The sequence below is a fragment of the Leiobunum rupestre genome, chromosome 11, assembly GCF_980474605.1.
Source record: "Leiobunum rupestre chromosome 11, qqLeiRupe1.1.hap1, whole genome shotgun sequence".
Classification (NCBI taxonomy): Eukaryota; Metazoa; Arthropoda; class Arachnida; order Opiliones; family Sclerosomatidae; genus Leiobunum; species Leiobunum rupestre.
This window is the reverse complement of record NC_143394.1, coordinates 46,955,565-46,971,383: the sequence shown is the minus strand read 5'-3', so window position 1 is coordinate 46,971,383 and position 15,819 is coordinate 46,955,565. Positions and strand designations below refer to the sequence as shown.

The 15,819-nt window shown below is 31.5% G+C and overlaps 1 protein-coding gene across 1 annotated transcript; it reads left to right on the top strand.

The window, feature by feature from the left end:
* The first annotated feature begins 12,788 nt into the window (after positions 1-12,788).
* LOC149923064 (glycerophosphocholine cholinephosphodiesterase ENPP6-like) lies at positions 12,789-15,812 on the top strand. The gene is made up of 8 exons (XM_090162831.1): positions 12,789-12,815; positions 12,889-13,439; positions 13,512-13,862; positions 13,924-14,033; positions 14,109-14,264; positions 14,651-14,794; positions 15,026-15,143; positions 15,216-15,812. Exons 2-8 carry the CDS (start codon positions 13,142-13,144, stop codon positions 15,635-15,637), a joined length of 1,599 nt encoding a protein of 532 aa, XP_090018957.1. The 5' UTR covers positions 12,789-12,815; positions 12,889-13,141; the 3' UTR covers positions 15,638-15,812.
* Positions 15,813-15,819: the final 7 nt, after the last annotated feature.

Below are 15,819 nucleotides of genomic sequence, written 5' to 3'. Positions count from 1 at the left end.
TTCTAGAAATGTTAAAATATTTCTAGAAATGTTAAAATATTTCTAGAAATGTTAAAATATTTCTAGAAATGTTAAAATATTTCTAGAAATGTTAAAATATTTCTAGAAATATTAAAATATTTCTAGAAATGTTAAAATATTTCTAGAAATGTTAAAATATTTCTAGAAATGTTAAAATATTTCTAGAAATGTTAAAATATTTCTAGAAATGTTAAAATATTTCTAGAAATGTTAAAATATTTCTAGAAATGTTAAAATATTTCTAGAAATGTTAAAATATTTCTAGAAATGTTAAAATATTTCTAGAAATGTTAAAATATTTCTAGAAATGTTAAAATATTTCTAGAAATGTTAAAATATTTCCAGAAATGTTAAAATATTTCTAGAAATGTTAAAATATTTCTAGAAATGTTAAAATATTTCTAGAAATGTTAAAATATTTCTAGAAATGTTAAAATATTTCTAGAAATGTTAAAATATTTCTAGAAATGTTAAAATATTTCTAGAAATGTTAAAATATTTCTAGAAATGTTAAAATATTTCTAGAAATGTGAAAATATTTCTAGAAATGTAAAAATATTTCTAGAAATGTAAAAATATTTCTAGAAATGTTAAAATATTTCTAGAAATGTTAAAATATTTCCAGAAATGTTAAAATATTTCTAGAAATGTTAAAATATTTCTAGAAATGTTAAAATATTTCTAGAAATGTTAAAATATTTCTAGAAATGTGAAAATATTTCTAGAAATGTAAAAATATTTCTAGAAATGTTAAAATATTTCTAGAAATGTTAAAATATTTCTAGAAATGTGAAAATATTTCCAGAAATGTTAAAATATTTCTAGAAATGTTAAAATATTTCTAGAAATGTTAAAATATTTCTAGAAATGTTAAAATATTTCTAGAAATGTTAAAATATTTCTAGAAATGTTAAAATATTTCTAGAAATGTTAAAATATTTCCAGAAATGTTAAAATATTTCTAGAAATGTTAAAATATTTCTAGAAATGTTAAAATATTTCTAGAAATGTTAAAATATTTCTAGAAATGTTAAAATATTTCTAGAAATGTTAAAATATTTCTAGAAATGTTAAAATATTTCTAGAAATGTTAAAATATTTCTAGAAATGTTAAAATATTTCTAGAAATGTTAAAATATTTCTAGAAATGTTAAAATATTTCTAGAAATGTTAAAATATTTCTAGAAATGTTAAAATATTTCTAGAAATGTTAAAATATTTCTAGAAATGTTAAAATATTTCTAGAAATGTTAAAATATTTCTAGAAATGTTAAAATATTTCTAGAAATGTTAAAATATTTCTAGAAATGTTAAAATATTTCCAGAAATGTTAAAATATTTCTAGAAATGTTAAAATATTTCTAGAAATGTTAAAATATTTCTAGAAATGTTAAAATATTTCTAGAAATGTTAAAATATTTCTAGAAATGTTAAAATATTTCTAGAAATGTTAAAATATTTCTAGAAATGTAAAAATATTTCTAGAAATGTTAAAATATTTCTAGAAATGTTAAAATATTTCTAGAAATGTTAAAATATTTCTAGAAATGTTAAAATATTTCTAGAAATGTTAAAATATTTCTAGAAATGTTAAAATATTTCTAGAAATGTAAAAATATTTCTAGAAATGTTAAAATATTTCTAGAAATGTTAAAATATTTCCAGAAATGTTAAAATATTTCTAGAAATGTTAAAATATTTCTAGAAATGTTAAAATATTTCTAGAAATGTTAAAATATTTCTAGAAATGTTAAAATATTTCTAGAAATGTTAAAATATTTCTAGAAATGTTAAAATATTTCTAGAAATGTTAAAATATTTCTAGAAATGTTAAAATATTTCTAGAAATGTTAAAATATTTCTAGAAATGTTAAAATATTTCTAGAAATGTTAAAATATTTCTAGAAATGTTAAAATATTTCTAGAAATGTAAAAATATTTCTAGAAATGTTAAAATATTTCTAGAAATGTTAAAATATTTCTAGAAATGTTAAAATATTTCTAGAAATGTTAAAATATTTCTAGAAATGTTAAAATATTTCTAGAAATGTTAAAATATTTCTAGAAATGTTAAAATATTTCTAGAAATGTTAAAATATTTCTAGAAATGTTAAAATATTTCTAGAAATGTTAAAATATTTCTAGAAATGTTAAAATATTTCCAGAAATGTTAAAATATTTCTAGAAATGTTAAAATATTTCTAGAAATGTAAAAATATTTCTAGAAATGTTAAAATATTTCTAGAAATGTTAAAATATTTCTAGAAATGTTAAAATATTTCTAGAAATGTTAAAATATTTCTAGAAATGTAAAAATATTTCTAGAAATGTTAAAATATTTCTAGAAATGTAAAAATATTTCTAGAAATGTTAAAATATTTCTAGAAATGTTAAAATATTTCTAGAAATGTTAAAATATTTCTAGAAATGTTAAAATATTTCTAGAAATGTAAAAATATTTCTAGAAATGTTAAAATATTTCTAGAAATGTTAAAATATTTCCAGAAATGTTAAAATATTTCTAGAAATGTTAAAATATTTCTAGAAATGTTAAAATATTTCTAGAAATGTTAAAATATTTCTAGAAATGTTAAAATATTTCTAGAAATGTTAAAATATTTCTAGAAATGTTAAAATATTTCTAGAAATGTTAAAATATTTCTAGAAATGTTAAAATATTTCTAGAAATGTTAAAATATTTCCAGAAATGTTAAAATATTTCTAGAAATGTTAAAATATTTCTAGAAATGTTAAAATATTTCTAGAAATGTTAAAATATTTCTAGAAATGTTAAAATATTTCTAGAAATGTTAAAATATTTCTAGAAATGTAAAAATATTTCTAGAAATGTTAAAATATTTCTAGAAATGTTAAAATATTTCTAGAAATGTTAAAATATTTCTAGAAATGTTAAAATATTTCTAGAAATGTTAAAATATTTCTAGAAATGTTAAAATATTTCTAGAAATGTAAAAATGTTTCTAGAAATGTTAAAATATTTCTAGAAATGTAAAAATGTTTCTAGAAATGTTAAAATATTTCTAGAAATGTTAAAATATTTCTAGAAATGTTAAAATATTTCCAGAAATGTTAAAATATTTCTAGAAATGTTAAAATATTTCTAGAAATGTTAAAATATTTCTAGAAATGTTAAAATATTTCTAGAAATGTTAAAATATTTCTAGAAATGTTAAAATATTTCTAGAAATGTTAAAATATTTCTAGAAATGTTAAAATATTTCTAGAAATGTTAAAATATTTCCAGAAATGTTAAAATATTTCTAGAAATGTTAAAATATTTCTAGAAATGTTAAAATATTTCTAGAAATGTTAAAATATTTCCAGAAATGTTAAAATATTTCTAGAAATGTTAAAATATTTCTAGAAATGTTAAAATATTTCTAGAAATGTTAAAATATTTCTAGAAATGTTAAAATATTTCTAGAAATGTTAAAATATTTCTAGAAATGTTAAAATATTTCTAGAAATGTTAAAATATTTCTAGAAATGTTAAAATATTTCTAGAAATGTTAAAATATTTCTAGAAATGTTAAAATATTTCTAGAAATGTTAAAATATTTCTAGAAATGTTAAAATATTTCTAGAAATGTTAAAATATTTCTAGAAATGTTAAAATATTTCTAGAAATGTAAAAATATTTCTAGAAATGTTAAAATATTTCTAGAAATGTTAAAATATTTCTAGAAATGTTAAAATATTTCTAGAAATGTAAAAATATTTCTAGAAATGTTAAAATATTTCTAGAAATGTTAAAATATTTCTAGAAATGTTAAAATATTTCTAGAAATGTTAAAATATTTCTAGAAATGTTAAAATATTTCTAGAAATGTAAAAATATTTCTAGAAATGTAAAAATATTTCTAGAAATGTTAAAATATTTCTAGAAATGTAAAAATATTTCTAGAAATGTTAAAATATTTCTAGAAATGTTAAAATATTTCTAGAAATGTTAAAATATTTCTAGAAATTTTAAAATATTTCTAGAAATGTTAAAATATTTCTAGAAATGTGAAAATATTTCTAGAAATGTTAAAATATTTCTAGAAATGTTAAAATATTTCTAGAAATGTTAAAATATTTCTAGAAATGTTAAAATATTTCTAGAAATGTTAAAATATTTCTAGAAATGTTAAAATATTTCTAGAAATGTTAAAATATTTCCAGAAATGTTAAAATATTTCTAGAAATGTTAAAATATTTCTAGAAATGTTAAAATATTTCTAGAAATTTTAAAATATTTCTAGAAATGTTAAAATATTTCTAGAAATGTTAAAATATTTTAGAAATGTTAAAATATTTCTAGAAATGTTAAAATATTTCTAGAAATGTTAAAATATTTCAAGAAATGTTAAAATATTTCAAGAAATGTTAAAATATTTCTAGAAATGTTATTTAGTTTTTACCGGTTTGGCGCCCCATAAAGCTGACACCTAGTAATATAATACTCCTGGAACATTCATACTCCTAGCTGACACTCCTGTGGTTTTTTTTCTACTCCTTTTGATTAAAAGTATTGCGTGTAAAGGTGTCGCATCTGGTCTGTCATGCGACATGTTTGTTGTTTTCCAAAAAATACAAGTGTTCCAAAGCGTCAGTTTCTCCGTCTCTAACACCCACCGATGTCAGTTCTCATATTTTTCGTTCTGTGTTTTACGGGGGAATGAACGGGACAATTTCAACTTGGCAGCTAGGAGCAACAAACATAAGGAGAACGCAACCCGTCAAAAGTCGTGGATTTTCTTGTGTACAGTTTTTATTGGCTAGACGCTTTAGCGCCTGCTGCCGTCGGAAGGGGAAAATTCGGAAATGGTCTTCCCCCCCCCCCGCCCGTAAAACGTTCAGTGTAAAGGCTCGTGACGCTCGTCCAATGAAATTCGTACACAACCCTTCGTTAGCGTGTTTAAAGGCTAGCTGCGTTCTCCTTGTGTTTGTTGCTCCTAGATATAAACTAACATATTCTAGCTTTCATTTACATGTTTTTAAATGAGCTCGAGAACTAACTAAAAGAGCCAATAGAATTGCTTTAAATTCGCGCCCTTTTCTTAAACTAAAAGGTACTCGAGGACATGTGATTCAAAGAGCCAATAGAATTGATGTATAAAGTAACGTGGCCTTCTTGTTTAAATAGGCTCTTACGTCAGAGTTTCTCACTTTTACAAGGCTACGAGCGCGTGCTATAGTCGCGAGGAAACGTAGGTTATTTTCTGAGCGCGTGAAAATCGCTCGTGCGAAGAAAATACTAATAACGCTGTGTCTTGTGACGTAAGAGCAACATTTTAACAAGTTGGGTAAGACCACTTTTATTTTAATCAACTTTACCGCCCTTTTCTAATAGTGAGAGCGCATGGTGATAAATTGTTTGGAATTGGTATACACGCGCATTGAACTATACTCTCGACTACCTAATTTTTATTTTCAAAAAAATCTACTGGATAAAACTTTATAAGCAAAAAACCCGCTTGTTGCCGAGGACGCGCGCATTTTCGTTTACTAATGTTTTTAAAACTTATATTCTAAGTTGCACCGCATCTTTGCAACTTTAGAAATAAAAAATGGTAAATCGCGTGTACCTCGGGTCACAGTGCTACTTAAAACTTGATATGGAACCACATCGATATATTGTTTTTACTTTACGTTTTTTACCATTTTTCTTTTTTCTCTATAGAGTGTTAGCAGTTGATGCGTTTTTAAAAGTTAGTGACGTCACAGCCGTAGCTTCCGTAATGGTTGTCATGAAAACTCGCGTTTTTTCTCAATAGACGTTTAACATTGGTGACGTCGCAGCGTTTCAAGCTGCTGGCACTCTATAGAATGTTGTCGTCTGATACGATTTTAAAAACTTGTACCGTCACAGCTGTAGTGTTAATTGTGACCGCCATGACAGTTACCGATTTTTATCAATAGGCAAATTACAATGGTGACGTCGCAGGGTTTCAGTCTATAAGGAAAAATGGTAAATCGCGTGTAGCTCTAGTGGTTAAAGATGGTTTTACGATAAGTAAAATTTCCAAAAAGATTTTGAAACCTTAACAATACCGCGAAATTAAAAATAATCGATAATAGCCTTGGAAAATCTAAAATAATCAGAAAAATCCATTACAATCAGGAAATCTTCAGTGTATATTAAAAATCAAAGGACATTTTTAGTGTTGTAAGTCGGAAATTTTCCAGAAAATGACCGAGGCCTTTTTACACACAAACCTAAGGATTTGTGTGTATTAGTCTCACGTACAGTGTAGCCGATGCCGATGCCACCGTGTCGCGCATATCTCTTCAACGGTTAGGGTTAGAAAAGTCAATGATATTTCGTTCGAGTGTACATGCATCGCCATTGATAGCCTTTCATAAAGTTTTCAAATCGGAGCCGTAGAATTTGGGCATTTGCCCAATTTACTATTTTCGGTGGTTTCGCTTTATGTGGTAGATATTTTATTTAAAATTAAGCCCGATAACATTAAAAAATTATTATTGGATAGCTTAGGATTCAGTTGAACTACAACTTCGGTTATATCAGTAAATATTAAATTTAAGTACAGTTTTCAGGGTAATTTACGGGACCCCAATTTTCGTGGTTTTATATTTCCGCCTTAAAGTCGACATAACGTTCCTTAATTTAAGTCTGATTTTCACGAAAGTTATATTTTTGAATAGCTGAGGTTTCCATATAACCTAGAATTGCAATTACGTTGCTTAACTTTAATTCTAAGTAAGTTTTTTTGGATAGCGTATACGTACCCACCTCAACTTCCAACATTGGAATTACGCGTGGTTATAGAGACTATACGCGAATTTATCTCTGGCATTTTCCAAGGCCGTTCTAATATGACCTGAAGTAACAAATAAGTGTGACGTAACAATTAAGTATGACACTGATCGAACTAGTCTTCGTCGTAGTATGACCAGAAGTAATAAGTGTGACACTCAACGTAACTAATAAGTGTGACACTCAACGTAACTAATAAGTGTGACACTCAACGTAACTAATAAGTGTGACACTCAACGTAACTAATAAGTGTGACACTCAACGTAACTAATAAGTGTAACACTCAACGTAACTAATAAGTGTGACACTCAACGTAACTAATAAGTGTGACACTCAACGTAACTAATAAGTGTGACACTCAACGTAACTAATAAGTGTGACACTCAACGTAACTAATAACTGTGACACTCAACGTAACTAATAAGTGTGACACTCAACGTAACTAATAAGTGTGACACTCAACTTAACTAATAACTGTGACACTCAACGTAACTAATAAGAGTGACACTCAACGTAACTAATAAGTGTGACACTCAACGTAACTAATAAGTGTGACACTCAACGTAACTAATAAGTGTGACACTCAACGTAACTAATAAGTGTGACACTCAACGTAACTAATAAGTGTGACACTCAACGTAACTAATAAGTGTGACACTCAACGTAACTAATAAGTGTGACATTCAACGTAACTAATAATTGTGACACTCAACGTAACTAATAAGTGTGACACTCAACGTAACTAATAAGTGTGATCAGGAGTAACAAATAAGTGTGATCAGGAGTAACAAATAAGTGTGATCAGGAGTAACAAATAAGTGTGATCAGAAGTTTCTAATGAGTGTGATCAGAAGTTACTAATAAGTGTGATCAGAAGTAAAAAATAAGAGTGACAGGGATCGAAGGAATGTTCGATGCTTTCAAAGTATGACTAGAAGTAACAAATAACTGTAAATATGTATATATGTGTGACCGTAGATATATTTTGGTTGTGATACCGGCGTTGCAGGTTGCTGTGAATTGCTCAAACAAACTTAACACATTAGAAGGATTGTGCGTATTCTGAAGGTCGTACGTTTTGTTTAATTTATGTTTCAATTTTTTATTTTTCCGATTTGCGTAAAATTTTCTGGAAATTTTTCCGCCTTTTAATTTTCCGAAAAATTATCAACACTAGATATTTTTGTAATTTTTGGTAATCAGTAAAAAAATTCAGAAAATCATGGCTTCGGCCAAATTAATATATGAAATGGAAATCATAAAATTACTGAGAACAGATTTTGGGTGTAAATATTGAATCAAAAACGTTGGGACGTACGATATTTTCAATGGCGTTCTATTATAGTATTTTTGGTAATTCAGCTTGCACGTACGATAATGTACAATCATTCAAAAAAAACTGCGACATACGTTTTCAATCCATCGAACTTTAAAGTAAATATAACCTCAGGTATTTGATGTGGAACACCAAAGTTTGCAGCTCTGGCCGCTGTTGCCTTTGGCTTTAAAAATGTTTGGCGCCACTGTACAGGGAAATTTGAAAAAGTTAAGGGATTCTCCATAAAGATTGCTTTGCAGGTTATATTCCCTTTACGGGTAACTATTAAAACAAATTATTTCACAAGTTTAACGTCAGTATTTCACACAGAATTTCAGGCGTACGATAATTTATTTCTGAAATCGATAATTGTTTGGCTCTGCTACGATAATTTATTTCTGATATCGATAATTGTTTGGCTCTGCTACGATAATTTATTTCTTAAATCGATAATTGTTATTCTCTGCTACGATAATTTATTTCTGAAATCGATAATTGTTTGGCTCTGCAACGATAATTTATTTTTGAAAGCGATAATTGTTTGGCTTTGCTACGATAATTTATTTCTGAAATCGATAATTGTTTGGCTCTGTTACGATAATTTATTTCTGAAATCGATAATTGTTTGGCTCTGCTACGATAATTTATTTCTGAAATCGATAATTGTTTAGCTCTGCAGCTCTGCTACGATAATTTATTTCTGAAATTGATAATTGTTTGGCTCTGCTACGATAATTTATTTCTGATATCGATAATTGTTAGGCTCTGCTACGATAATTTATTTCTGAAATCGATAATTGTTTAGCTATGCAGCTCTGCTACGATAATTTATTTCTGAAATCGATAATTATTTGGCTCTGGTACGCTAGTTTATTTCTGAAATCGATAATTTTTTAGGTCTGCAGCTCTGCTACGATAATTTATTTCTGAAATCGATAATTATTTGGCTCTGCTACGATAATTTATTTCTGAAATCGATAATTGTTTAGCTCTGCAGCTCTGCTACGATAATTTATTTATGAAATCGATAATTGTTTGGCTCTGCTACGATAATTTATTTCTGAAATCGATAATTGTTTGGCTCTGCTACGATAATTTATTTCTGAAATCGATAATTGTTTGGCTCTGCTACGATAATTTATTTCTGAAATCGATAATTGTTTGGCTCTGGTACGCTAATTTATTTCTGAAATCGATAATTGTTTGGCTCTGCTACGATAATTTATTTCTGAAATCGATAATTGTTTGGCTCTGGTACGATAATTTATTTCTGAAATCGATAATTGTTTGGCTCTGCTACGATAATTTATTTCTGAAATCGATAATTGTTTGGCTCAGCTTCGATAATTTATTTCTGAAATTGATAATTGTTTGGCTCTGCTACGATAATTTATTTCTGAAATCGATAATTGTTTGGCTCTGCTACGATAATTTATTTCTGAAATCGATAATTGTTTAGCTCTGCAGCTCTGCTACGATAATTTATTTCTGAAATCGATAATTGTTTGGCCCTGCTACGATAATTTATTTCTGAAATCGATAATTGTTTGGCTCAGCTTCGATAATTTATTTCTGAAATTGATAATTGTTTGGCTCTGCTACGATAATTTATTTCTGAAATCGATAATTGTTTGGCTCTGCTACGATAATTTATTTCTGAAATCGATAATTGTTTGGCTCTGCTACGATAATTTATTTCTGAAATCGATAATTGTTTGGCTCTGCTACGATAATTTATTTCTGAAATCGATAATTGTTTGGCTGTGCAGCTCTGCTACGATAATTTATTTCTGAAATCGATAATTGTTTGGCTCTGCAGCTCTGCTACGATAATTTATTTCTGAAATCGATAATTGTTTGGCTCTGCAGCTCTGCTACGATAATTTATTTCTGAAATCGATAATTGTTTGGCTCTGCTACGATAATTTATTTCGGAAATCGATAATTGTTTGGCTCTGGTACGCTAATTTATTTCTGAAATCGATAATTGTTTGGCTCTGCTACGATAATTTATTTCGGAAATCGATAATTGTTTGGCTCTGCTACGATAATTTATTTCTGAAATCGATAATTGTTTAGCTCTGCAGCTCTGCTACGATAATTTATTTCTGAAATTGATAATTGTTTGGCTCTGCTACAATAATTTATTTCTGAAATCGATAATTGTTTGGCCCTGCTACGATAATTTATTTCTGAAATCGATAATTGTTTGGCTCTGCTACGATAATTTATTTCTGAAATCGATAATTGTTTAGCTCTGCAGTTCTGCTACGATAATTTATTTCTGAAATTGATAATTGTTTGGCTCTGCTACAATAATATATTTCTGAAATCGATAATTGTTTGGCCCTGCTACGATAATTTATTTCTGAAATCGATAATTGTTTGGCTCCGCTACGATAATTTATTTCTGAAATCGATAATTGTTTGGCTCTGCTACGATAATTTATTTCTGAAATCGATAATTGTTTGGCTCTGCTACGATAATTTATTTCTGAAATCGATAATTGTTTGGCTCTGCTACGATAATTTATTTCTGAAATAGATAATTGTTTGGCTCCGCTACGATAATTTATTTCTGAAATCGATAATTGTTTGGCTCTGCTACGATAATTTATTTCTGAAATCGATAATTGTTTGGCTCTGCTACGATAATTTATTTCTGAAATCGATAATTGTTTGGCTCTGCTACGATAATTTATTTCTGAAATCGATAATTGTTTGGCTCTGGTACGATAATTTGAGTTTCAGGAACTGGCAACGCTAATTCGATACTGGGGGATGAAATTATCTGAAACGAGGCCTTTAACTTAGAAATCAACTATATCGAACAGGGTAGGCCACAGACGCCGCTATTCGTACTTAATTTCTTTTGGTAGAATAAATATTTATAACCCATTTAACAAGAAACGACCAAATCATATTTGAGTATCATTTGTTTTTATAAACTGCAATATCTCTCATAAAATAACTCCTCCCCAAAAGATAAAATTGCTGCTTCGTATTGAGTTTGAAATTCGAAACGGGTTTATTTCTACATTTTACTGAACCGCGAATATGACCTCTAAAAATGATTGTCTCAAGGTTAGGGTAAAAATATTTAAAAATAGGTGGGTGGACGTTAAAAAGAATGTTTACCATTTACCTACATTATGAAGGACCTAAAATATTACGACAATACTTAGAACATAGCGTAATAACTTTTAAAGAAGATTCCAAACCAGTACCTCCCTCGCATTAAATAGGGTACAGTGGCGCCAAACATTTTTAAAGTTAATATAACCGCAGGTTATGTTTGTACAGGGAAATTTGAAAAATTGAAGGGGTCTTCGATAAAGAGTGATTTGCAGGTTACAAGAATGTATTTATTTCTACTCAGGGAGAATGAATATGTCGAGACTATCGACGGACACGTTGAGGCCCTAATGCCGTCACGCTAAGGGGGGGGGGGGGAAGGAGGTGGTCTTATTTTTTGCGTCCTCGCTGCAGCGTTAATCGCGTCGAAAATCATAATTTTTAAGAACCAATGAGATTGCAGTATTATTTGATTTTATTACAGCGGAGGAGCATACCGGGGGCCCCAACGGGTGGAATTGGAGAAACGCTAAAAATAATCTCGACATATTCATTCTCCCCTGAGTATAAATAAATACATTCTTGCAGGTTATATTCCCTTTAAATCCAAAGGCAAGAGCGGTCAGAACTGCAAACATTGCTGTTCCACACCAAACACCTGAGGTAATATTCCCTTTAAGAATCATCTCATTATAGTAATTCGTGGCAGAGCCCGAAACCGCTGTTCACACGCCGGCGCGCCAGTTTTTGTTTAAATTTTCGGCGCGCCGCTATTATTTTGAATCGAAGTTGGCCAATGACTAGTAGTATTCTTTCTAACAGATGTTCGGTTTTCCCAATGAGTTCATAGTTTTAAAAATTGTCTCAAACTTTAGTTGTAAACTATGGAAACAGTAGCACTGGTAACTTAATTCTTTAGAATAAAGAATGCCCACTATAGTTACTAGTCCTTTTGTTAATTATTCTTTATTTTTTATATTCTTAAACTCATTTTAAATGGTTACGCCGGCAAACGCCGCCGCCGTTGATTAAAATACCCTAAATTAAGACGCCGCCGAAGACAATTGACGGAGCGCCGCAGCCAAGCGCTCTAAAAATAGGTTACATCGCCGCTGGTAATTTTTCTTCGGCGTCAGACTCTAATTCGGGGTTACACCGAAACGGTAAAAGTATTTTTTTAAAGAAAATGTTGCGAGGAGGCTTAGATCGAGTTTACGAGTGCGAAATAAAATTAACCAATATAAGATTAGAATGTTGATTCTGATTTAAAGTGGAAATTATTTCGCCTTCAATTTTTTACTTGACTCGGAAAGACATTAATTAAACAAACTATAAAAAGAAAACCGCATACCAAATGTTGTATGAAAAAATGTGTTGTTAATAGTAATCTATTACTTTCGAAATTAATTTAAGTATACCAAATTAGGCACCTTAACAATGTACACAACCTCAGAGAGGTTTATGAATAAAATACGTTGTTTTTTAATGTACGTACGAATTACTGTAATTAATGACTTAAAAACACGTACGCCATGGACGCGTAGAGTACATGTTTTTAATTCAGCCGCGATGATAGAGTTGAGAGCGGGTTTCAAAAGGCAGCCATCCCCAATACCGGTCGGTATTTTATCATTTCTATTTGGACAAAAAAAAGAATAAATTTGAAACATATTTTCGGACATGACAAAAGAGTGTGGTTGGAGGGAGCGAAACTTTCGCCGGATACTGGAGAGGTGTTCCAGGATCCTCTCATTGTGAGCCTACTCGGGTCACTCTGTGGCGCGCTCTTCCAAATAACTCCGGCATGGCACGCTACATCCGGCGGCGCGGACACCACCCTTTTCATCTTTCCTATCCTTTCCTCTCCGCGCCGAATTTCGATCTCCAAAAAAATCCATCTTTTGGCGACCCTCCAGTTCGCCTCCCGGATTCGATTGCTCAGGATGTCAGCTCCCCAAGTTCTCCATTTTCGTCTTTTCTCCCGAGAAACGTGCTTCCTTCTCAGGCTCGTTGTTTCGATCCTGTCTTTTTACTCCTTCGCCGACGCTCAGTCCACGACAAGCGCCGTCGATCAAAAGCTGCTCGTCTTGCTAGTAGACGGATTCAGGTGGGATTATCAGGATTTGGATAAAAATACGCTCGTGGGTTTTCAAAGGCTGGAACGCCTCGGAGTCCGGGCCGAATACGTCACTCCGATTTTTCCATCTTCGTCTTATCCCAATTGGTACACCATCGTGACAGGTTCGTTCGCGGGTGCTCTAATTTTCTTAAATATTTTATCACTAATCTGACTCGAACGCCGCTCAATTTCAGGGCTCTATCCAGAGAGTCACGGTATGGTGGGTAATTACATGTTTGATCAATCCCGTAATTCCCGTTTCGTTATGGAAAATACGCCACCGTTGGATTTTTGGTGGAACCAAGCGGAACCCATTTGGATTACGACGCAAAAGAAGGGGATGAACACGGCTGTCTTGTGGTGGGACGGTTGCCAGATCCCCCACCATAACGTCATCCCTCGTATTTGTACGGCCTACAAGAGCCCGAGTACTTGGAAGACCATGGACCTGGACACGACTGACGCTTTAGTCGAATCGTTGAAACGGTTTCAGAGAAACGAATCCAAATTGGAAATGGTCTATTACGAGAAGGTCGACTACGTGGGTGAGTTTTCATTCTATTCCGCGAATTTTCGGTTTAATTAAAATCATTTTCGCGCTTATAGGACATAAGAAAGGGGTCGAGTCTGTAGAGCGGATCGAAGCCGTTCGTAGCGCGGACGATATCATTAATAAGTTATTGGATAACATCGACTCTTATCGTCTTACTAATCAGGTCTGTTTTCTATTAAATTACACCCTTGGTTTTAACATATAGAACGTCATTTGGTATTAATGGGTTTATCTCTAGGTGAACGTAGTGATTGTGTCCGACCACGGTATGGCTCAGACTGACAGGTTTCAAATGGTGAATTTGACCAACACTTTCGACCCCGCCGATGTCCTTTATGTCGTCCAACAGACGGCGCACGTTATGATCGAACCTAAACCGGGCAGGGAGAGCAAAGTATGTTCTAAAGTAAAGCTAGGTTTCAGAAGGCCTTTGACGAGGCGTGTCTGAGCTAGAGATCTGCGCTTCAAGCGTATTACCATTACCGCTCTTCCAGTTGAAACAATATCAATTTTCATCCCATTTCCGTTGAAATATTTGTCCTCCAACTTTTCCCATTCCCGATGTATTATTATTTATGGATATTATTCGCGACTATTCATTCGGATAATATTCGGATGTGGGTATAAAAGAAATGAACGGGAAATTTCTTATCCGAACGCCGAGCCCTAGGTAAAACGCCGAAGCCCGTCTTTTTAAAGTTTTCAAGGGCCTTCAAAGTCTCGCTTAACTCGTATCGCTACCGCCTCTGACCAAGTGTAAAATGTTATTTATTTCTAAAGGTTTTGAACGATTTGATGAGAGCTCAAGTTCAAGGAGTTGATATCTATAATAAGTCCAACATTCCAGAGATGTACCACATCAAGAACAACAATCGCACCTTTTCCATTTTGATCGTGGCTCGTATTGGATATTACATATTATCGGTGGGTTTGGTTTTTGGCTTTTTTGAGCTGTTTGGTGGAGGTTCTATCGCTCACTCGATTGTAATTGAATTTAGTGGTTGCCTAATTCGTAAGGTCATTTCTAATATCGGTTGTCTAGTAAAAAAAACAGGTAGGAACGTATTAGTAGATCCGTGTCTAGCACCTAGTTAAACTTGTTTACATTTTATCCTACCAAATTGAAACGAATGGCCTTTTTGTCGGGTTATATAGAGGTACACGTTTGAACCAACTCCACCTGGCGTCACTGGAAGCATAGACTTGGGAGCTCATGGATGGGACCCGTACTCAACCAGGGATATGAGAGCGATATTCTACGCCATTGGACCTGGTAAATGTGTTTTTAGTTTGCGAGTTTCATTGAGCTTAGGGTAACCTCTCCATCTCCCGTAATTTACCTAAGCCTTCAAGAAGGGATACCGTAGCAGACCCATCGAGATGGTGGATCATTACAACACGTTTTGTCACGTGCTGGGAATCGGGCCTCTGCCTAATAACGGCTCGTGGGACCGAATTAGGGACATGTTCGTGTCCCCCGAAAAGACAGAAGCTCAGTCGGCACCCACAGGATCCGCTAACGCGCTGCGCGGAGCGCAATCTTGGACAATAATTCTTATTGGCTTGATCGTCAGCGCGACTTATAATGGCTCGTGGGACAGTATCAGGGACATGTTCGGTTCCAACAAAAAGACAGAAGCTCAATCGGCACCCGCAGGATCCGCTCATGCGCCGCTCGGATTTCAATCGTGGACATTACTCGTTATCGGTTTCATCGTCAGCGCTTTGTATATTGAACATCTAGCTGAAATTGGTCATCTCGTTTAGAGCCATCTTTTTCATTTAGCAAATACACTTCGTGAGTGGCGGTATCGCTAATTTAGTGTGATGGAGGTCATTTGACCTTGACCTCTAACGAAAGATACCGTCGCTCATCGTACACTCGCTTTAATCTCAATGTACCTTTATGTATAATAAAATTTTGGGTTTTCGTAAGTTTCAATCGAACG